At 37.0% G+C, this 24022-nt stretch overlaps 1 protein-coding gene across 1 annotated transcript; it reads left to right on the top strand.

Annotated features, from left to right (window-relative positions):
- The first annotated feature begins 175 nt into the window (after window positions 1–175).
- LOC114248530 (proton channel OtopLc) lies at window positions 176–23842 on the top strand. Its single transcript, XM_089732393.1, has 15 exons — window positions 176–598; window positions 2358–2531; window positions 9113–9176; window positions 9287–9358; window positions 10646–10799; window positions 13841–13946; window positions 14551–14700; window positions 16394–16547; window positions 17003–17199; window positions 17633–17789; window positions 17933–18088; window positions 18524–18626; window positions 19981–20136; window positions 20695–20944; window positions 22032–23842. Exons 1-15 carry the CDS (start codon window positions 437–439, stop codon window positions 22350–22352), a joined length of 2376 nt encoding a protein of 791 aa, XP_089588519.1. The 5' UTR covers window positions 176–436; the 3' UTR covers window positions 22353–23842.
- The last annotated feature ends 180 nt before the right edge of the window (window positions 23843–24022 follow it).

The raw sequence follows: 24022 nt of genomic DNA, 5'->3' as shown, positions 1-24022 counted from the left end.
GCCGCAGCAATTAGTTTTTAATCGAATAACAAAGAATCCTTATCTCTGAATCACGTGAGGTCACTATAATGTGAATGATAAAGAATTACTACTCGACCCCCGCTTACTGACGCCTAAGAATTAAACTACTAGTTGGTAAACAGCTATCAGAATTTGAAGGTTTATCGTTAACATCAATTTTGGAATAGTCCGAACAAAAAGGAAATGCGAAACGATCATAAACCGTCTGCGATAATTATCCGTTTACACTCAGATATGTTTCCTACGTTATCGATAAATGATACCGATCATACATTTTTAATTCATTTGCAATCTAAATCGCGCAACCAGAGTGTTAAAACAAGACACGCTACACTCAAGTGATCGACCATTATGAATCTAAATTAAAAATAATAATACAAAAATATTTGTGCATTCGGTGTTAAAATTAAAAATAATGACGGAACCAATCCCGGGAATGTCCAACAAAAAGGAACTTCTCGACGAAATAGTAAACAGGAATAAGCTGGGAAATAAAAAATCTCATTCGGAAACTTCGTTGCAACAATACGGAGAAAATGACGATGTCTTCACTATAGACGCGGGTCAGGATCCTGGTGTAAGTATATTAATGTGTTTAACTCTAAAAAGTTGACTCTAAAAAGGCAAAAACTACATATATGTGATGTATTGTAAGCCCTTACCTATAGGTACCACCTTACCTTACCTATAGGTTCCTATAGGAACCACCGTCTTGCTTATTTCTGCTGTGAAGGAACGATTGGGCAGTCGTTACAGTATACAATAGAGATTTAAACCACTATTCACATTGTGATGTCTTTGCACCGTGGTAACCAAATAGCACCAAAAAACTCATAAGGTCGTTTGCTCATACTAACAAAACAACAATTGCTTATTCTGTTTTTAAAAGATCGAGATCTGTTTTATTTCTATAGACAGGAGCCCATGACCTATCTTACATGAATACCCCAATGCGAAGCTCACTACATAGTTTGAGACATGATTGAATTTTGTTCTTATAACAATAACTCCCAATCGAATCTCTAACCAGCAAAATGTAAATAATAAGCGGTTAAAATGGTTGATTTTGGCAATAACAATTTTAATAAATTGTCATTGTAAAAATGTCTGATTGTTTTTCTTCCCTGTTTAATGGTTGAATTTGACATTCCATCTAATCATTTCCATAATTTCTTCTCATAGTAAGTAATGAATTCGCCAAACGCTGGGATACCAGATTTAGATTTTTTAACACGGGATTATATCAACATGGATTTTCTGTTGTTTGGCAAATACACACGAAAGAGTAGCTCTTTTTTATTATTACTTCGTATATTTTAAGTAAAACAAATTTTATCTCATCAATATTTTTTTTATTTTTAACTTTTTTCAATATTTTCTCTTCGCCCGTCTTACAGTTATGTAATAGCCATCTCACTTTTATAGTAATTTATTGTTCTTATCTGTATTGAATTTATCATCGGTACCTGTTGGATTAATCTTTTAAAACCACTCGGAGAACGCAGTAGCAATATGCGGGGACTGGTAAGAAATTATTTTCCAGTAACCCGCAATTGACAGTATAAATTACATTTATCATCAAACGAATTTCTTTTGTTTCTAATTTTGCTCAAGTAAATTTAGAACTAAAAGATCAAGCTTTTACTCTTATGTCAACATCTAAATTGCAGAAAAAAAACTAAAATCATTTGTCAACAAATCAAACATTATAATTAAATTTTCTTCAAAACAAAGTATGTAATACTTACATTGGTTTTCATATTGAATGTATGCACTAATAAAATTACTGACGAATATGGTGATATCATAGCTTAGGATAGCAATACCCCATCTCTATTCGTGGGCATCGTTAAAGGCATCTAAAGATTCACCGAAGAATAAACAGCAGCGATCTATGAGTGTTATACTAACATCATCTAATGGTGGGTAGGTACCACAATCCTATTTATTTCCGAAGCCAAGCGTTTCGGTTTGGGTACTCCGTGACATTCCTACCGTGATGTCTATCGGCTCCAGTAATCACTTCACCGTAAGCTTGTGCGTCCATCGATGCAAGCAAAATACGACGACCATACAATTTATAACAGCATGATGACTGTTACATCACTACATAGTATAAAACAAAGTCGCTTTCTCTGTCCCTATTTATGCTTAAATCTTTAAAACTACGCAACGGATTTTGATGCGGTTTTTTTAATAGATAGAGTGATTGAAGAGAAAGGTTTAAATGTATTATAACGTCCATTAAATAGTGGAGAAATCAATAATAAATGACAGTTTCCGAAGCGAAGCGAGGGCGCGTCGCTAGTTAATAACTATTTGTACAATTCTTTCAGGTCCTCAATGCATCTTTAACAAACTTACAAAATGCAGACGACAATCCAAATCGGAAGCGGACCATGTCCCAGCCAGGTCCTGTGTCTGGTAGCCTCTTGACCGCGTCAGCCGCACGTGCTGCGAGGAAACGACCTCAAAAGAACGTCATGTACGCCCCGGACCTAGAAAGAAGTGTAAGTTTAGTCTACTCTAGAAATAAATAGTAATACTTTAAAGTAGTAACTTAGTATAGGCGCGATTTTTAAATTTATTCAATAATAATTAGATTTCATTCAATGTACCTGAACGAAATGAGCAATTCGATTTTCGTGATTAAGTTTTAGTTCTAAATTTCAGTCGATGAATATTATGTATATATACAAAAAAAACATATGTCAGCAAAAGAGACGTGCTTGTTAAGAAGACGCGTCAGCATATCAAAGAGATTTGGGTTCAATTACTACTTCAGGATGTTCGTTTTATGTCAGTGTTTAAAATATAGACCTAATATATTCAACGGTAGGGAGCAGGTTGGCTTTGCCTCTCGAATTGCTGACCTCCATGGGCGACGGTAACCACAATCAGGAAGGCCGTATGCTCGTCTGCCTACAAGGGCATTGAAAAAATGTAACTCATCAGTTACTCACATCATAATGTTAAGTACATGCTTATCACGGAACACAGAATTCTAATGATTAAACTATACTCACAGACATAGCATAAATAAATGACTTTTATAAGCAATGCATACACGAATGTTCTACGCAAACAATCACTTCATATCAATCACATGATTTTCCGATTTCGGCTGATATTAGTCTTGATAGATAGGTATGCAATAATTAGTAGATTAGATTTCATTTCCCCGCAAATTATAATTAGTTTAAAATTTTCTGAGGTCAATCTCTGATATATCATTTTTATTGTGTTATAAAAATATTACGAATAGCCCTAAATGAAAAACTATATATTTTCCGGTAATTATTATGTTCTAGCAACACTTTTGAGTGCTAATCTCCACTAATTTAGTGAAATTTGCGGGTTCGAATCCCGCCAAGGGAAGACATTTGTATGATAAATATAAATGTCTTTCCACGGTTATGGGTGTATATTAAATATATGTATGTGTATAATAAAAATATTATATTTATTTCCGTTATCTGGTACTTGTAACACAAGTTCTTTACGAACTTAGCACGGGACCAGTTAACGTAGCGTGATTGTTAGTAAATATTTATATTTATTTATTTATTGATATTTCATTATATTTAAACCGAAAATGTCCCACGTTAATTTCACAATTTTAAAATAATGTAACTCTTACATTTGTGATTGAATGTTTTTGTCTATGTCACTTTCCGGCTCGTGAGTTATCTTTTCATAAGATCATCTGATCCGTAGCCACGTTCTGGCCTGAAAGAAAAAAAAACTTTTGAATGTATAATTCATTGGCAAAAAAATTTTTTTACAAGCTCTACATTTATACCCGTATACCATATTTAGCTGAGAGCCACGTTACGGTAATTTGAAACAGCAAAAAGAGGCGATATGTATGTAAGTGTTGGAATCCCTAAAAATCTTAATAACGCACTTACGTATTTTTTGCATAAATTAATTCAAAAGGCTTCATTATTGTATAGAAGTTAACATACTTTTATTTCCTACCTATTCTACTAACCTCGAGGGGTTATTCTAGATTCGCTAAACTAGTAGATGAGCTCACGGGCTCAAACATGACGATGTTGCTAACACGAATCCTAGCAAGAGCCGTGCTACGCAGAACCTACCACCGGATCGGAAGATTTCCCTTCAAAACGTATAAATCTCTCGCCTTTTAGCTAATCTACAGTAATTTAGCTTTACTATATTGTAGATGTTTTTTTTATTGCTTAAATAGGTGGACGAGCTCACAGCCCACCTGGTGTTAAGTGGTTACTGAAGCCCATAGACATCTATAACGTAAATGCGCCACCCACCTGGAGATATAAGTTCTAGGGTCTCAGTATAAACCGAAACGCATTACTGCTTCACGGAAGAAATAGGCAGGGTTTTGGTGTACCCACCCGAGCGGACTCACAAGAAATCCTACCACCAGTAATTACGCAAATTATAATTTTGCGGGTTTAATTTTTATTACACGATGTTATTCCTTCACCGTGGAAATCAATCGTGAACATTTGTTGGGTACGTATTTCATTATAAAAATTGGTACCCGCCTGGGATTCAAACACCGGTGCATCGCTCAACACGAATACACCGGACGTCTTATCCTTTAGGCCACGACGACTTGAACGTAAATGCGCCACCCACCTTGAGATATAAGTTCTAAGGTCTCAAGTATAGTTACGCATGTCCTTACTTAGGAGGTAATTGCACCGCAATCGCAAAAATCATTGTTTTAAATCTATTAAGATTAATTTTGTTATTTTTGGAACACCCGTCATACTCATATTAAAATGGTGTTATAAAAATAAATTTTATATTATAAATATTTTTTTATTGATAACCCCAATGATGGCAATAAAACGTTTGAATTGTAATTTTCGTTCACTGTGAACCTGAATATTTTATTATTTTTAATAACAAAAATTATTGATATAATTTAACCAATATTTTTACGGGATTCGTTAGGGACTCTGCAAGTGGCCAGCTTTTTGGATAGGTGGAGCATCACGATCGTTGTAGAAGCTTGCACAAGCTTCGGTGCTCTCCCCACGATTTACATCCTGTACATCAATGACATGCTATCTATTGATGGCATGCATTTCTATGCGGATTACAGCACGGGGGATGCACGATATATCAGTCACCAGAATCTCCCTCGGAACGTGGTGCAGAGACGATCAAAACCTGTATCGTAGAATTTGTGAAGTGGAAAACTCTCTGGGGTGAGTCTCCGAGTGAGGTGAATTGAATTTAGTTCAATGAAGCGGTTGAAGACATAGGTTTGTGCGCTCACTCCGAAGAAGGATCCTTTTGACATGGTGTCGCAATTTCAAGGAGTGCTCCTGCAAACTTCCACGATTATTGGAGTTGACGTTTCGAGCGATATCCAATTTTGGAGTCATGTGGAGGGCGAAGCCAAGTTGGGGTCTAGAATGCTGGAAGTCCTCAACAGAGCGAAGCCGTAGTTCACGCCTGGACAAAGACGCTTACTTTACAAAGCACAGGCCCGCCCTCGGGTGGAGTATTCCTCTCACCGCTGGAGCGGGGCTCCCAAATACTAGCTAATTCCATTTGACTCCATACAGAAGAAGGCCATTAGGATTGTCAATAATCCCATTCTCATGGATCGTTTGGAGCCTCTGGGTCTGCGGAGGGGACTTCTGCTCTCTCTGTATTTTGTACCGTATGTTCCATGGGGACTGCTCTGAGGACTTGTTTGAGATGATCCCATCATCTTGTTAGTACTATCACACCGCCCGCCACCGAAGTATTGGTGCGTTTCTAGAGTTTTTTTGACATGCACCATCCGGCTTTGGAACCACCTCCCGTGTACGGTATTTCTCGAGCGCTATGATATCTCCTTCTTCAAACGAGGCTTGTGTAGAGTACTTAATGCTAGGCAGTGGCTTGACTCTGCCTCTGGCGTTGTTGACGTCTATGAGCGACGGTAATCACACACCATCAGGACGGCTGTGTGCTCGTCGGCCTACAAGGCCAAATAAAATACAAAAAAATGAAATAGATTTTCACGTTGCGTATATAACACCGTATAAATAAAAACTGCTGTATCAAAATTATACATAGATCACGATCTTCTCGTGATTGTATTTAAATGCATATTCATTATACTTTTTAAAATCATCCAGTCATTCGAAAAATAGATCGTCTCGACCTTATGTTGAATGTTTTTATTTGACTCTGATAAAAGTTTATTATTTAGCAGTAGTAACCTTAATAAACCCATAAACAACGTGACAACACAGCTGATAACGATTGTTTATCAAATCGAAGTAAATTACATGAAAAATGAGAAATTAATTTCAATAAACAGGTGAAGAGTAAGTACATCATTGCGATTATTCAGTTTTAATGTAAGCCTTGTTTCATAACATATTCGCGAAATTTCAAAATTAGAATCAGAGAGTACCGAGCTCTTTACAATTCGCTTGTAAATTATTTAAAAAATCACGTATGGATCATAAACAGCTAAATCAAATCTACAGTAGGAAGATTAAATATACGTCAAAAGTACGATTAATTAATAATTATGATAACTTATCGACGTGATCCGATTAAACCTGAAGAGATTCGTTGTAACTAGTTCTGTTCCTGTAGAGATAGCAGAAATATTTTAAAAACTCATGTTTCTAAAGCTGTTTTAACTTTAAAATATATTCAAACTATGTTTAAAACTACCAATGTTGTTTAAACAACCAATCGTGTGTTAGGGTTCAATGGTTTGTAATGATTTTTAAGTCGGACAAATATGGATGCAACGAAATATTTTTATTATTGTTTTTTTATCTTAATAGTTTTATATATACTTAATGCCTATGGTTATGTACGTGATTATTTACTACACATTAAAAACAAAAAAAAACATGATTACTTTTGTTTAAATAACACAGGACAATATGATGATACATAGATAATTTAGGCTTTATAGCCGTCATTGTATAGATACTGACAAAAAAGAACTGAAATTCACCGAATATCCGTCAACTTCAGCAACATATGAAATTTGATTAGTTTATTCTAATTGAAAATATACTTGGAAATGACGTTTCATTTAGTTTATCATTCTCCTGATATAAAAATAAAACGATACAAGGTAAAGGGCGAACGTAGCTCCATAGTATCGAATAGCGGGCAACACGGGCCGTGTTTGTGAGGCGGGTCACTCTCGCGCAGCGAACTGGAAACCTTTTGAGTCCAGCCGGCCGCGAGCCCCCCCTGCAACCCCCGGCGCCACCCCCTGTAAATAGCGACAGCGGGCTCCCGTGCCGCCCCAACGCCTCGCCTAATGAAAATTCAATCTCTTTATTTTTTATTCCCCTGCATCGACTGTTAACGCCACAAGCACTCAATCGAAATATTTATTAACGACTTCTTAATCTACGTCCTATCTAAATCGTGACAGCGCGATACCGGGCGCCGCTAATTCATTTTTCATTAATCTCGTATTTTTATTGAATCAATGATAAGGTTTTCTTAGAAATCCAAATATTTTGTTACGGCTCTTAAATGAATTGACCGGCTCTAAGTATTATCCTTCGAATTTGTTACTAACATGAAGATCAGCGACTAGGACGATAACCATAATATAATATGCAGTTTGCATGTTGTAAAGCAACACGCCGGTTTGAGCCCCGTGAGCTCATCTATACGTCAAGGAGAAGCTGAAATAGCCTCTCAAGGCTATCAGCATAGCTAGGAAAAAAAAGAACTAAAAAGTAATGAAACAATCCAATCTATACATCTTATATTATATAATATTATAATGCTGAAGAGTTTGTTTGTTTGAACGCGCTAATCTCAGGAAGTACTGGTCCGATTTGAAAAATTCTTTCAGTTTTAGATAGCCCATTTATCGAGGAAGGCTTTATAACATCACGCTTCCGCTGCGTGCGCTGCAGAAACGTTTAAAGTTTCGCTAAAATAATGTATGACAGAATTGTACTCCCTTAAAAGATCTAAAAAAAAGTTACAGTCAGCATGTCTATATATTATAGTTGGTTCACTATAACATTTTTTATCCTAACCAAGTTTGTTCTAACATAAAGCATTATTTGTGAATTATCGAAGTCGTAGTGGCCTAAAGGATAAGACGTCCGGTGCATTCGTATATAGCGATGCAACGGTGTTCAAATCCCGCAGGCGGGTACCAATTTTTCTAATGAAATACGTACTTAACAATTGTTCATGATTGACTTCCACGGTGAAGGAATAACATCGTGTAATAAAAATCAAACCCGCAAAATGATAGTTTGGGTAATTACTGGGGTAGGACCTCTTGTGTGTCCGCACGAGTAGGTACCACCGCCCCGCCCCGCCTATTTCTGCCGTGAAGCAGTAATGTCGTTTCGGTTTGAAGGGTGGGGCAGCCGTTGTAACTATATTGAGACCTTAGAACTTATATCTCAAGGTGTGTGGCGCATTTACGTTGTAGATATCTATGTGTTCCAGTAACCACTTAATACCAGGTGGGCTGTGAACTCGTCCACACATATAGGCAATTCCACGTACGAAGTCGCGGGCAGAAGCTAGTTAGTTATAAACTAAAACTACTACAGTACGCTTTCATAAAGGTAAACCTGCAAATTTTCCGATCAAGCTGCTGTACAATAGAGCGTGTACACAGTTTGTTCCAATTTCGCAGTAAAGCGTTTTTTGAACGTCAGCACAGCCCGAAATTCGTAGCACGGGAACGCGAGACAGCGTAATGGGATTATAGTGAAATACAGGGCGGCGTCGATCGAGAGAAACAAGCGACTAATGAAGTTATTAATCGGATTTTATACGGCTTTTGATGTTCATATCTACCGCTTGTTCTCTATGTTGTACGAGCTTATGAAATGTCACATATAAGAAAAAATTCAGGAGACATCCTATTTGTGCGTTGAGCACGCAATTTAGTGTAACGGTGTAACGGGTGGACTGACTTAGAAGCGATTTTAGTGAACGATTGCTAGCAGATTAGTTACAGACAGCGGTTGTTCGATAATACGAAAGCGGTTTTAAAGTGCAACGAATTGCGAACATACGTTTTTCTGAATAAATTAATAAATATGTAAGCATTGTTGTTAATATTTTATATAAATCTTTTCAGGAATCGACCAGTGATAGGCTGCGGTCGAGTAATGGTGGTGATTCGGGTACAGCTACGCCGACTGGTACGTCCGTTTAAGTAAAAGTAACCAAACTAAATAAATTATTTTCGTTCATGTGACTATTTATTAATTTCTTTACATAATAACGTAGCATTAATAACGTATTTTTTCAGGTGAAAGAGGTAGTCCACTTCCGTACAATGGTTTGAATAATAATTCAAAGAATGGCGACATCAAATCATTAAGTGAGTTATTTGTATTCTTTTTCAAAATGACAGTAAGCTGTAATTGAATTCATTTGTTACTAGATTACCGCTACAGTAATGAAATAAAAAATTTACGTACAAGGAACTAGGGATCTTTATTCTCGACTTCTGCGAGTGCACCATCTCGCAGAAGAAGGCGGCGGGGCGCGTGAGAGACGCACAAGCCCGCCGTCGTCAAGCGGGGGCCACGGAGGCAGATCTCACCCAAGCCCTGTCCCTCTAAGTGTTTTGGGTCCCACTCACATGTCGGTCTGGGGACCGGCGAAGGGGGCCCAAGAAGACGACGTGCAAGCTGCTCTGCACGCGTTTATGTAAGAGCATCCGGGTGATGGAAGGCCGGTTATCCTCGACCCACGCTGGTTCTGGCCCAGCGGGTATTCCGTAGGATAAGTCACTCTAACCGGCGCCATCTAGGCGGGCTTCGGATAGCCTGCCGACCGAGAGGGCTGTTGGTCGTGGCGCCGACGACCGCCGGTCCGGCGTCCCGAGGGGGAGGGTGATGGGAGAGATGTGCTTCGCATTAAACGCTTCACTTTCCCCCCTTTGCCTTTTCATGAGTTCTGACTCATGCGAGGTTTGGAAGTTGATTGTTGAGCGACAGGAGGCTCTAGTTAGTTCGACTCTGACATGCCCCGCTCTCCATCCCTAGTGGAGGGCGGAAGTCCATCGATTTCCTCCTGAACAAAAAAAAGGGATCTTTAGTGGCTTCGTTAATTACAACTTTGAAATGTAGATAATAAAGTCTTTATGTTATTGCATGTGATCATCATGTAGCGTTCTTTGTGAAGGACTGCCTAAGAATAAATCTTATCATTCAGTGTGCAAAATTTTGGCTTAGGCATTATAAATAACAGCGCCGATAAGAATTAAATTTGTAATGAAAACGTTTTAAGCAAACGATTAAATTTGTGTCGAATCACCCGAGAAATGCATTTAACACTTAACAAATATGTAACATTTATCTGATATGCCCACTACAAAAAGTAACATTATAGTTTGTCACTTTTTTAGTCATTAATTTTCATTAATAAATTTAAAAAAATTACACTACTGTAGACCTTAGGCAGCGATCACATACATGCTAAGGTTTGTGTGTACTTTGCTAGGAAATATGAGCCTGAACGTGGGAGGCTAGTTGTTTTTGTTTTAAAAGATAATAATATGGATAACTGAAATTTGACCAAACGTAGAAATTTTATGCAGATCTTGATCATTTTTTATCGACAAAAGTGCCACGCTATATAATTGTTTTAAATAAAATTACAGATAGCTACCGTTTGTATATACCTACAAATGACCTGAAAGGTAGCGCTACACCAAGGAAGCGTTCAGTGGCCACAATGGACGCACAGTCAATCAGATCTGTAGAGACGCATGCACCGCCGCCCACCAATCCAGAGGACAACAAAAAACAAACCAAGTACGAAATTTAACCATGTTAATCTTAAATCTCACTCAAATCTATATCAGAGTGACGAACATTGAAAATTTTAAGATTAGTTTATGGGGTGTTGTTTTCACGCACATTCGGAAGTATAGTTTTTTTATTGTTCGCGCCATTTGCATCTTTATTTATTTAGGGAAGATATATAAGACCTTAATACGGCCTGTCGTCTTGTATGGATCAGCTTGTTGGACAACAAAAGTGGCGGATGAAAGGCGATTGCATGCAGCAGAGATGCGAATGTTGCGATGGATGTGTGGAGTAACGAGAATGGATAGAATACGGAATGAATATGTTAGAGGAAGTCTGAAAGTGGCACCTGTGACAGAGAAGCTGAGGAGTGCGCGTTTGGGATAGTATGGACATGTGATGAGACGAAATGAAAATGAGGTTGGTAAGAGAGTGTTAATATGAATGTGGAAGGATATAGAGGAAGAGGTAGACCTAAGAAGAAATGGATAGATTGTGTGAAAGACGATATGGGTAAGAGAGGAGTGAGCAAAGAAATGGTATATGATAGAAGAATATGGAAGGAGAAAACATGTTGCGCCGACTCCAGGTGACTGGGAGATAATGATGATGATGATGATGCCATTTGCATCTTTGGACGTAAAAAGAAAATAGAGAGACAAGAGTTTCGAAGAATAGTTTTAGGCTCTATTATTGCCTCTTCCCTTGATACTCCATTCAGACTGAAGACAGGAAAAAATTATCCTAATTACATATTAATTTATATTGAGACAGAAAAATTTGCAGTGTCATAGGATAGTTTATACGGAAATATATGTATGTTCTATAGTGATTATCATTACAGTACTAGGTACTTTACTGATGTTTTCAGAAATTTGTATGCACCATGTTGCGTGAACTAATAATCGGCAACAACAGTTCATTGAACATTGTTTGATTTTATTATTAATTTAGGTCAACCCATTTATTAGACAAGTTGAAAGTAACAATATCTCCTCAAAATGATTAGTCTTTACAAATACTGTAAAATAAAAACGACTAAATTACATATTTTTTTTTATTCATAAATAATAGTAAGTAATCAAACCAAAGTGAAACATATAATCATAGTTTTGGTGAACTAATTGTAAGGAACAGATTTGTTGTTTCGTTGTATAAATAACTAGTCAGGTCATAAGTATTGTCACACAGTAAAAGTTTTCTTTTAGAATGCTGGCCACAAAAAAGCTTATTGAATTCGAATTTCGAATTGTTCATGAAAATAAAAATGTATACTTTTAGAATTTTACTCATTTTTAAATATGGAGTGGACGCTTAAAGAAGACCGTGTTGCAGTTATTGCGTTGCATCGTTGCGGTTACGCGCCAATTCAAATTTTTAACATACTGAAAAATTTGAATATAACCAAAAGATTCGTTTATCGTACCATCAAACAATACAATGAAGACTCTAGTGTAGATGACAGGTCAAGAAGTGGTCGCCCTCGGTCTGTTAGGACTCCAGCAGTGATAAAAGCTGTGAAGGCGCGAATTCAAAGAAATCCCAAACGTAAGCAGAAACTGTTGGCCCTTTAGATGGGGTTAAGCAGAACCACGGTGAAAAGGGTGTTAAATGAAGACTTAGGGCTTCGGGCATATCGAAGAAAAACAGGACATCGTTTGAATGCTCGTCTAATGGACCTGAGACTGAAGAGATGCCGCGCTTTGTTGAAGCGCTACGCGGGAAAAAAATATCGGGAAATTATTTTTCGGATGAAAAAATTTTTACCGTAGAAGAGAGCTACAACAAACAAAATAATAAGGTGTACGCACACAGTAGTGAAGAAGCGAGCAACCGTATTCCGCGTGTCCAACGAGGTCATTTTCCATCCTCGCTCATGGTATGGTTGGGAGTTTCTTATTGGGGCTTAACAGAGGTACATTTTTGTGAGAAAGGTGTAAAAACGAATGCAGTTGTGTATCAAAATACAGTCCTGACGAACCTTGTGGAACCTGTTTCTCATACCATGTTCAATAACAGGCACTGGGTATTCCAACAAGATTCGGCGCCAGCTCATAGAGCGAAGAGCACAAAAGACTGGCTGGCGGCGCGTGAAATCGACTTCATCCGGCACGAAGACTGGCTCTCCTCCAGTCCAGATTTGAATCCATTAGATTACAAGATATGGCAACACTTGAAGGAAAAGGCGTGCTCAAAGCCTCATCCCAATTTGGAGTCACTCAAGACATCCTTGATTAAGGCAGCCGCCGATATTGACATGGACCTCGTTCGTGCTGCGATAGACGACTGGCCGCGCAGATTGAAAGCCTGTATTCAAAATCAAGGAGGTCATTTTGAATAAACTTTAGTGTCATAAGAATCTATGTTTTGTTAAGTTCATTTTGGTATATGAATGGTTACATAATGAATGAACTTGTTTCAATTATTTTACATTAAACATGTGACAGAATTTATGACCTGACTAGGTAGGTACGCAATGTTATGCATTCATCATCATATATCATGAAATTTATACAGATATATCATTCGGTGACCTCGTGACCTCTTCTGAGTCCGCACGGGTAGGTACCACCACCCTGCCTATTTCTGCCGTAAAGCAGTAATGCGTTTCGGTTCGAAGGGTGGGGCATCTGTTGTAACTATATTGAGACCTTAGAACTTACATCTCAAGATGGGTGGCGCATTTACGTTGTAGATGTCTATGGGCTCCAGTAACCACTTAACAACAATGTGGGCTGGGAGCTCGTCCACCCACCTAAGCAACAAAAAAAATTAAAAAAGTATATTAATCCAGTATTTTTCGTGTATGATGTTGAAACATAATACCTTAAACGTAATACAATTTAAGATGAAACCTCAACCCATACCCTGTAAATCATGCTTTTGAGAACATTGTTTGAAACCATAAGCAACTAACCATCTTTGGTTCGCGGATGTAACTTCAACATTAGTAAAATCGTCTTTGGCTCTTTCTGACTCTTAAGTACCTCATATGTCCAACTTTGTGTGTATATTTATAAATATAATAAATTCGTAATAATTTGTAGGAAATACATTACGTTGATAACGAGCTGTATGTACGCAGTATTATTAGTGACGTTCGGCCTAATTATTTATATTGGAGACACGTTGGTCGAGCCGTCTGTTTCAGTGGTAAATATAACGCATTTTATTAACATATTTAATTAACATTAAACAATATTTGTTGAAGCCTTTTACATCTTGAACACACACTATGAAGGAATACGCTGATTCATCTGAAAAATCTTATCATGTACTTGTTTGAATTAGAGTTTAAATAATAAACGAAGCGTCTGTAGTCTAATAAGTGAAACGCCAGGTATATTCGTGACGAGTGGTGCGACTAACCGGACATCTAATCAAGGGGCAAATGTAACATTTCTATCTAATCGTATCTAACTCATGTAATCAACACTTTCAAATACTAGGTAGCGTCATGTTGTTGCAAAAAGCCTACCCGCAAAATTTATCAAAATGCCCTGTATATGGCGGCGTTCACTCATTCCAGTTTGAAAAGCTATACAGCCGTGTTATAGTTTTACAATTGAGACTTTGGCCACATGGCAACCCAACAACACTAGCAGCGTTGAAGGACAGCAATCCAACATAATATAGTTTATCCACGAAATGCCACGGGTGCTAACGATTTCTCAACCATTCGATGTTTCCATTTACAGCGCCTGCTCGTCTACTAATTTCAGCTAATAGATATGAAACCATATTTGTTTCTTTACAGATATATTCCATCATACTGTGTGGCATCGGATTCCTGTATTTAATATTCTTAATAACAGATATAAACAGGTATAAAGCACTCGCTTTAAAGAACCTGAAAATTAAAGGGCTACACGAAGAAAAAATCGCTGAATTTTTTAGAAAACAAGAAGTGAGTCTTGTATTTTACATATTAATAGGCCGTAGACAGACTGTTCCCGAAGCTGAAGATGGGAACTACCTCCATACCGGAAAAATAAAACTTTACTATAACTTAATAGTTTACTAACTATTATAGAATGATTAGTAGCTTTAATAGTTGGAACCCTCAGCGTTAGGCGGTGGTCTGGCTGCGCCCCTTACAATTCCAACCAGATTCTATGAGCTATGGTAAAACTTACTATCTATTAATTTATTTATTTATTTATTTTATTTAATATATTTTGTACACACAGCTGTTAGAAAAGACACGACAATAAGGATACAGAGTACAAGGGCACTACTTATTTCATGTTGAAATCTCTTCCAGTAGGCCCGCAAAAGGAAAGAAGAATTAGGAACACAAACCTAGTGCATACAGTAAACATTACATATAATAATATATACATATTACAAGATACAAAACAATATATATACATACAAATACACACACACACACACACACACACACACACATATATATACATACACAAATATACTTAAAAATAATCCAGTCGTGTCAGTTTAAATATTGTGGATACGAAATGTACGTGAATGCAATTGGTGGACACCTCTCGCATCCTTAGAGACTGTGGATCACGCGCGTTTCTATTTGCGTTACCCTGCGGGCAATACAAATTTAATTAGTAAAGTCAATTTTTCATACCACTATGTTCATCAGAAATCATCCGCTTATCTGTATTGATATGTTTAAAATATTGATATGATCAATTTCTTGCCTACGAATACAAGCAATTACTTATAAACATGCTATCTGAGTGCTTAAGCCGAAAGCAAGGAAGCAAAATACTATTAATTGCAAACATCAGATAAGAGCGTTATTGTTGCGTCACATTTTTTAAGGAACAAACTGTAAACAAATGATTAACTATCAGATAATAACTGAGACTCATGACCGATGTACGTTAATAATTAATCATCATTCATTAATCTTATGATGCGCAGTGGCTACCATTTTGTTTTTTCTAAGGCTCCCGGCATTAGCTTCACATAGCATATGCTATCGAAGAAGGAGAAGCCAAGTTTACGGCCCAACAAATATTCAGAACATAAGATAAGTCTGAGAGCACTATCTCCTCAATTGGCAAACTGATTAAGAATTGGGTCCAGTACTTAAACCAGCCTGAGTTATATTTTAGTGTAGCTTTTTTTAATCAATTAACAAGTAATAATGCTCGCGGATATTACTTATATGAAATTACAGTTATAAAATTATCAATTACAATTTGGAAATGGAGGGCCAATTTTTGATATTTTCTTTTAAAAGCAACGTCTGTGTATAATATTAATAATTTTAGGGTTATGTTGCTCGCCTTCTACAACAAATTCGACATCTGATCAGCCCAGTGGTACCAAGTTTTCTAATACTAACACAAATAGACGTAACTGAAAATGGAATTGAATAATTTCAATACACATACACACACACCCACCCACACACACACGCACACACACGCGCACACACACACACACATACACACGCACACACATACACACGCACACACATACACACGCACACACATACACACGCACACACACACACACATGCGTAGCTTATAGGAACTATGCCATTCATATTTTTTTTTTTAGCCATCAGTAACCCAATAATTGTACCAAATAGGTGTTCACACAGCTTAATGTTGCAGGAAGATTTCGGCGCGCCCGGTACTCCAGGCGACCGAACTCCAGAGTTTAAGGCACCGAATTTTCGACCACCAATTCTTATTCCCATGCTACACCAGTACTGCTTCAGCCAGGGCCGGCATTCAGGCAGTTTTTACCTTAAACTCGGGGCTGCAGGTGCGTAATTTCCTATCCTATCTTATCCGTCAGCTCACCGACGTCTACTACTGGACATAGACCTTCCCCAAGCCTCGCCACACCGTAATTTACCAACTCTTTACTTTTCCAACTTTGAGGCAGTTTTTTTGGACTATATATTATATAGTCTTACAGCTCATTTTGTGTTGATTTCCGCTATTCACCTTAAAACAATGATAATGCCGCTGTCAATGTATCAAATATTTTACACATAAATGATTCACCGAATCTACCAAATTCTTTTTTCTATTGTATTTAGGTAATGTCATTTGAATGATATCATTATTGTAGAACATAATTAGCATTTGAAAATTCTACGAATCATCTACACAAAATTTCCTGCAGTTATCCACAGAATCGTATTTTCTGTGGCTACGCCTTTAAAATTCCCAATACATTTCACTGAATTTTAGACGATTTTCTAAATTTTCCAGGTTTCGCTTTGGGCCATTTGATCCATTCCGTTCTCCTCCTTGCTGTTCAGATAGGACATTTTTTGGACGAAGACGTAAACAATGATGATTGCGTTAACATACTGCAAGTTGTTCTCGACGTGATGTTCCCGTTGTATTGTTTCGTGCAACTTTACTTTATATTTAAATATTCGAATGTCATCATTTTACGATATCAGGTAACATATAAAGTTTTATATTAAAATTACAATGATTTGCTTTTCCCATTCTCACTAATAATGATAACTAACTTAGACCGAGGAAGACTCATAAGCTACTATTATTTTTATCAATTAATAGATTTTATATATCAGATATGGGTATTTGTTTTACCAAAGCTTATGCATACCATAACAACGCTGTCACGAATTTGGAGATACGAGAAGAAGATCATAATGGCATTAGAAATTAGAAATTTGTCGCATTCATACGCCATGTTATTCCTTCGTCGCGGTACTCCATCAGTACACTTAAACTTCAGAGTCTTCCTCGTATCTGAAGTGTCAGCATTTCTCTTAAGAAAGTAATGCAAAATGAAAAAAAGCTAATTTTTTTTTTTTAAACCAATAAAACAATTTCTTTTTTGTAATTTATTATTTAATCTATTTCCAGAATCTAGCCAGATTCGCCTTCATGCATATGATCGGCAGTAGTCTTTGTTTCTGGGTGTCGGCCATTGTACGTGAGACTATCTTAGGGCTAACTCTGTACGCGAACAGTATTTATGGAAACAATAATTACAATTATGAAGGACACTCGAACCCGACTGGTAGGTTTTTTTTATTTATTATTTAGGACTGAGGGTCATGAGCTCATTCAGCCATTAATTAAAAATAAAACTTCTAAAAGTTATATTGTCGTATTATTATAGCAATTGAAGACGCGATGATATTTTATAATCATTAATTTCAGACTACGAGCTGTCAGCTATACGTAAAACGAATAGATTTTTGAATGTCAGCAATCTTTATAATGAAGAATGCATTGGATCGAAGGCGATTTCAACTATATTTGAGAGCTTCTCACCGTACCTTTACCCGTTCAGCGTCGAATTCAACATTTTGATCGGTAATTAGCTTTTTATCACTATTAAATCTATTTTAAATGTACACGTATATATTTTATTTTTTCCCAATAAATGAATAATCTATTCAGGTGTGTAATTTTAAGTATAAATTTGTTTGTACTCCAGTGTATTTATTGGAGAATTATTTTTAAAAGTATTTATAATCTATGATTGAATTCAAATGCTCGTTTTTTTATTTAATTCTGCTATAACGATGGAGTCGTAAATATTAAAGCCAAAGCCAAGACACCCTCGAAATTCAAGCAAATCCATCATTTAAATCGTTTAAATGTGGAACGGTCATCCAATACTCAATACGCTTAAAATCATTGATCCACACAAATCTAAATTCTTAATGATCTGGTTTCTGTACGCAAACTCACTTGACTTCGTTTTTTTTTCTTCATGAATGATGTATTTAAATTTAATCTTTTTAGTTGCTGTTTATTTCATCATTTGGAGCAACATCGGTAACTGCGACAATGAAGATAACGAGTCCGAAGTAAATTCTACTGACGACGATAATACAACCATTTGCAGGTTCACTGATTTGTATAATTGTTCTCGGTGTAATGTAAGAGTGCCCGATATCTCGAAAGGCAAATAAATATTGTTTTATAAATTGAAAACAACAATATTTTGTTACGCTCAGCAAATATCTGTTGTTCTAGTAACATCAGACTTCGTGAACTTGTAATCTCAAATGAAAAAGTCGAGCAGCTTATGGACGAGGAGTCAGTAAACTTCCGAGCATCATCAATCATCATCAATACATCATCATCATCATCAATATCAATCAATCAATCAATACATCATCAGTCATCATCAATCATCAATACATATAATAAAATCGTAACTGGTCGCTGTCTGTACATGGAAGTTATCTCAGAAAAAAATATTATTGGGGCTTTATGATCGCAATAGAACCCAAAATAATGATTTTTAGGATTTTGTCTATTTGTCTGTTTGTCTTTGCATTTGTGCACGATAATCTCAGAAACAACTTATCCGATTTAGATGTGGTTTTCACTAATTTCTTGTGGTAAGCTTTATGATAAGTTATGTTTTATGATAAGTACGTGTTTACGAAACCACGTTGTGTTAGTAGGTACTACTTATTGTAAGAATGCCTCGAAAAAGATCCAGCCTCTCCCAGTACAGCAGGAATGCTAAAAGGATGAGATTAGTTCGATCACAGGAATCTGAAGGAAATCATGAGGCAAGACGATCGTGAATCTCATGCATTGTCGCTTGAGTCTGAGACCTTTACTGATAGGGAAATCCGTCTGAGCTTTCAGAGGGTTCGGACAGCAAATGTCCGGTCTCAGGAGACACTAGAAGAACGGGAAGCACGACTCACTGCCGATCGCGTTTCCAGTGAGCCTATGTTTCGTGATGATAATAAATAAAGCCCAAGGTCAGATGCTAAAAGTCATGGGTGTAGATCTTAGTGTTAACTGCTTTTCACACAGTCAACTCGGTTACACGGCTATGTAGCTCTGTCATATGTTAGCAATCCTAGCAACCTGTATGCTTTTATTCCCGATGGCTATACGTCTAATGTCGTGTATACAGAAGCATTACTTTAAATTAGATTTTTCTAAATACCCAAATGACGGCCTTTATAAAAAATGACGGCCTTTATAAACCAAAAGATATGTCCTGAAACTGCTGACCAAAGTCGCTATTCCACGCGGACGGAGTCGCGGGCACAGCTAGTTATTACTTAATATATTTAACTATTTAAATATTTAAAAAAAAATCATCATTAATTACTCTAATAGTAGTTCTGTGATGAGTACATCTCTCAATTTGATATACATATTTTCAAAGTGTATAATAATCATTGGAGTTTTCTAAGCAATTATTCACTGATCTGTTTTTACGCTCACAGAATCCCAACAGCAAATGAAGAAAACGATTTTACCAGCAACATTGTGATATACGCTGACTGTCACGCTTCCAACAAAGGACTATTCGCAGGATTGATCCTGATGGTTATCATTGCTGGAATGCTCATCATTGGATTCGTCTTCAGCAGTGTTGGCGAGTGAGTACCTATACATAAAAATTAATAGACACAAGCCACTGACATTCTCACCGGATCTTTTGTAGATCAAGATTTCGATTCCGTTGTAGATTCAGTTTTCTGCACTGCTCTTATTGGATTGCTAGTTAGATGTTGGCAAGTTCTCTCAGGTAAGCTTGTAAGCTTGTAACCTTGTAAGCTCGCCCACCAGTCAGAGTAAAGTAGCCCTACGAGGCAACTGGCGGATAGCTATGCCAAAAAAATAAATAGATCGAATTAAAAATCGATTCTATAACTATGTATAATATATATAAAACTAAAATGTGTCGTAACAAAACATTACAATATACTTGATGGTGTGTAATAATAAAATAGCACAGATAAACTTAAATACTGACCTGACTCAACAAACCAATAATTAAATGATGGTACCAGTGTCTTACATATTATAATCATGAGTACGTCCGAAAAGATAGTACATATATGTATTAAGGAATAGAAGGCAGAGTCCATTCTACGGTTTGTGAGTTCATCCCTGTGCTAGTAGAAATCTTTAATCCATACAATTTTTCTTATTAGGGAATTTTTGGAGCTCGGTTATCTCCTGAATAACTGTACAAAGCTCGCATTACACACGTTGATGCTGCTTGCTTCTTTGGTGACGTTTAATCAACTGAGGAAACTGGATATCAACGAGCACCCTATCTCTCTACTGGACGACGTTTTGCTCTTTATCTGCCTACCAGCTTTCTTCATGGAAACATTTTTCTCACTGATTGCAACAATAAGCATTTTGAATATAGTTAAAACTATCGATTTTATTGTAATGGTATGTATTTAATTTCTTCAAATTAAAGTTTGTCAACTATTTAGGAGGTAGTTTAATTAAAAAAAAAAATTAACTAATTGATAAATGATAAGTTTGTTGGAAATAAAGAATTATATAACGACGCTGATATTTAAAAATAGTTTATTTTCTAATTTTGTCAGCAATTAAATAGATTTGAATGACACAAAGACAAAATTTTTGCTGTTGCATCCCAGGTATAAGTTTGTAAACTAATCCAGAGCTACGCACTTTTTAGTGCCATCCATGACTTAATATCACCTCGGTTGTTATGACTAAATTTATTGTGCTCCACTAAGGACTCTTTCAAACCTAATTTGAAGGCAAACTAGAGTTCACAAATGCTTTGAAAAAATATTATATCTTATATAAATTCATTGTAATAATACTCGTTAGTCTTGATGTATTCCTTAAAGGATCCATCACTGATTCATTCAAGTATTATTTTCATAAAATTTTTCATTAAAATTGTTTAATACTTTGGCTGTTCCGCTAGACTACGTGGCGCAATAGAGTAATTATGACGATTTCTCTATTTAAGCTCCTGGATTAGCTCAAAAGGTTAATCTTTGTTCATTTAATTTATAACGTGTATTTATACCGCAATTTATACCGCAGACTATTACCAATTTTTCTAATGAAATATAATACGTACTCAACAAATGTTCACGATTGACTTCCACGGTGAAGGAATAACATTGTGTAATAAAAATCAAATCCGCAAAATTATAATTTGCGTAATTACTGTGTGGTAGGACGTGTTGTGAGTCCGCGCGGGTAGGTACCACCACCCTGCCTATTTCTGCCGTGAAGCAGTAATGCGTTTCGGTATGAAGGGTGGGGCAGCCGTTGTGACTATACTCGAGACCTTAGAACTTATATCCCGAGGTGGGTGGCACATTTACGTCATAGATGTCTATGGGCTCCAGTAACCACTTAACACCAGGTGGGCCGTGAGCTCGTTCACCCATCTAAGCAATAAAAAAAATAAAAACATATAACCGTCCAGCACAAGATAAAATACCTTTATAAATATGTATTATGTAACTTGTTCCGTCCGCTTTTACAGTTCATCCAAGTGATAATTCAAACTCCGCTCATAATGGACGGGCTCCGTCGGTGCAGCAACACAAAGAAGCTTCGCCGTTCAAAGCCCGGTCGGGAGCTGCTCATGTTCCTGATCATCGCCAACGTCGGAATGTGGCTCCTCTACACATTCTCCTACAAGTCCCCGGAGAGCCTGGACGAGAGATACGCTTTCTACGGAAAAGTGTTGTGGAGCATCCTCGGTCACGTCAGCTTGCCTCTGATCATGTTCTACAGGTTCCATTCTAGCGTCTGCTTTGCTGATATATGGGATTCGGCTTACAAGCCCGGTTCGGAACACTAAAAGAATTAGCTTTAACGAACTCGTGTCGTCATTATTAAGTTTCGTACGAATTAGGGAAGCATAGTCAAAGTTAATATTAAATATATTTTGTTTATTATAATTAAGGACAATTAACATTGTTATAGTGATAAAAAAGGTATTTTATAGGATTTTAAAGAATAATGTAGTTGTGAAAATGTATATAGTTCGGTGAACAATATCTTCCGCAAATGAAATTTACTTAAAATAAATCAAATATACGGTATGTTAGTGTATAAAACTTTAGAATAAACATCTAAAACGCCCATTGTTTTTATTTGTTTTCTTTTTAATATTTAACTAGTGGACCCGGCGAACTTTGTTCCGCCACACGGTTTGTTTCAAACACATCAACCGGTCAACTTCAAAATTCTACTATAATTAACCTTAGAATAAATTACGTTTAGCTGTCAGTTGTGTTTTGTTATTCCATATCAGTTGCGTTTTGTTATACCACGTTTTATGTCACGTCCCACGGGAACGTGATAAAAAGTATCCTATGTCCTTCTCCTGGTTTTAAGCTCCCTCCTCACCAATTTTCAGCCAAATCAGTTCAGCCGTTCCTGAGTTATAAATAGTGTAACTAACACGACTTTCTTTTATATACAGGGTGGCCCATAAGTCCTTTGAAAAGTAAAATTTGAATAAAACGAACAGGGCGCGCGTGAGCGGTGCAGGGGAAGCGTGAGGAGTAACTTCGGTTTCTGGGAATTTAGTCGCGATGGAGCGTTTTACCGGAGCGGACCGTGCGTTTTGTGTGCGCGAGTTTCATAAAAACGACAATTCGGCAACCGTTGCGCGGCGTAAATTTCGAGAACACAAAGGTTTACACAACTTTGACGACACTCCAACTCTTCAAACGATTAAGAACTGGGTTGCTAAGTTCGAGGAGACCGGTTCGACGTTAGATAAACCGCGGTTGGGTCGCCCAAGGACGTCACGTACGGAACAAAACATAGACACAGTGACACAGTCTATTCGCGAAAATCCGACACAGTCAACTCGTAAGCGATATGTGGCTATGATCGAAGAGTTTTTCATACCAGAATTGCAAAACTTTTCAGGCTTTAATGCCAGGACGTGGTTTCAACAGGATGGGGCCACTTCTCACACCTCTAACACTGCTATGCCCGTTATCCGTCAACTTTTTCCTGGCAAAGTTATCTCTAAGAGAGGAGACATTTCCTGGCCTCCACGTAGTCCAGATCTGACCCCGATGGATTTTTTTTTGTGGGGCTACCTTAAGGCTAAAGTATACGACACAAACCCGCGGTCAATTGAGGCCCTAAAAGAAAACATCCGCAGAGAAATGACAAGCATTTCAGCAGTGACGTGCCGCGCAGTCATCGACAATTTTAGACGTCGTTTGCAAGAGTGCCGTGATCGCAACGGATTACATTTAGGAGATGTTATTTTCAAAAAATAATTCCCGTTTTTTAAGCTTTTTATGTAAATAAAAATTTAATTCATAATGTAATTAGTTTTATTTTAATAATTTTTTTTCATATCAAAGGACTTATGGGCCACCCTGTATATAGATAATCTATTTGAAATATCTATTAAATTGATTCCAATTTTATTACCTGCAGCTTAGGCATACGTAATATGTGCCTAAAACTAATTAAATGTGAACAATATACACACTAGGGGTT

Source organism: Bombyx mandarina, chromosome 13, assembly GCF_030267445.1.
Source record: "Bombyx mandarina strain Sakado chromosome 13, ASM3026744v2".
NCBI lineage: Eukaryota > Metazoa > Arthropoda > Insecta > Lepidoptera > Bombycidae > Bombyx > Bombyx mandarina.
The sequence above is the reverse complement of the archived record's forward strand: the minus strand, read 5'-3'. Positions and strand labels throughout refer to the sequence as shown.

Excerpts from the sequence above, each read along its gene's own strand:
- LOC114248530 (XM_089732393.1), top strand. The coding sequence starts at position 437 with ATGACGGAACCAATCCCGGGAATGTCCAACAAAAAGGAACTTCTCGAC. Across the intron at positions 2,532-9,112 it reads CCCCGGACCTAGAAAGAAGT|GAATCGACCAGTGATAGGCT; the intron begins GTAAGTTTAGTC and ends AAATCTTTTCAG. Across the intron at positions 9,359-10,645 it reads TGGCGACATCAAATCATTAA|ATAGCTACCGTTTGTATATA; the intron begins GTGAGTTATTTG and ends ATAAAATTACAG.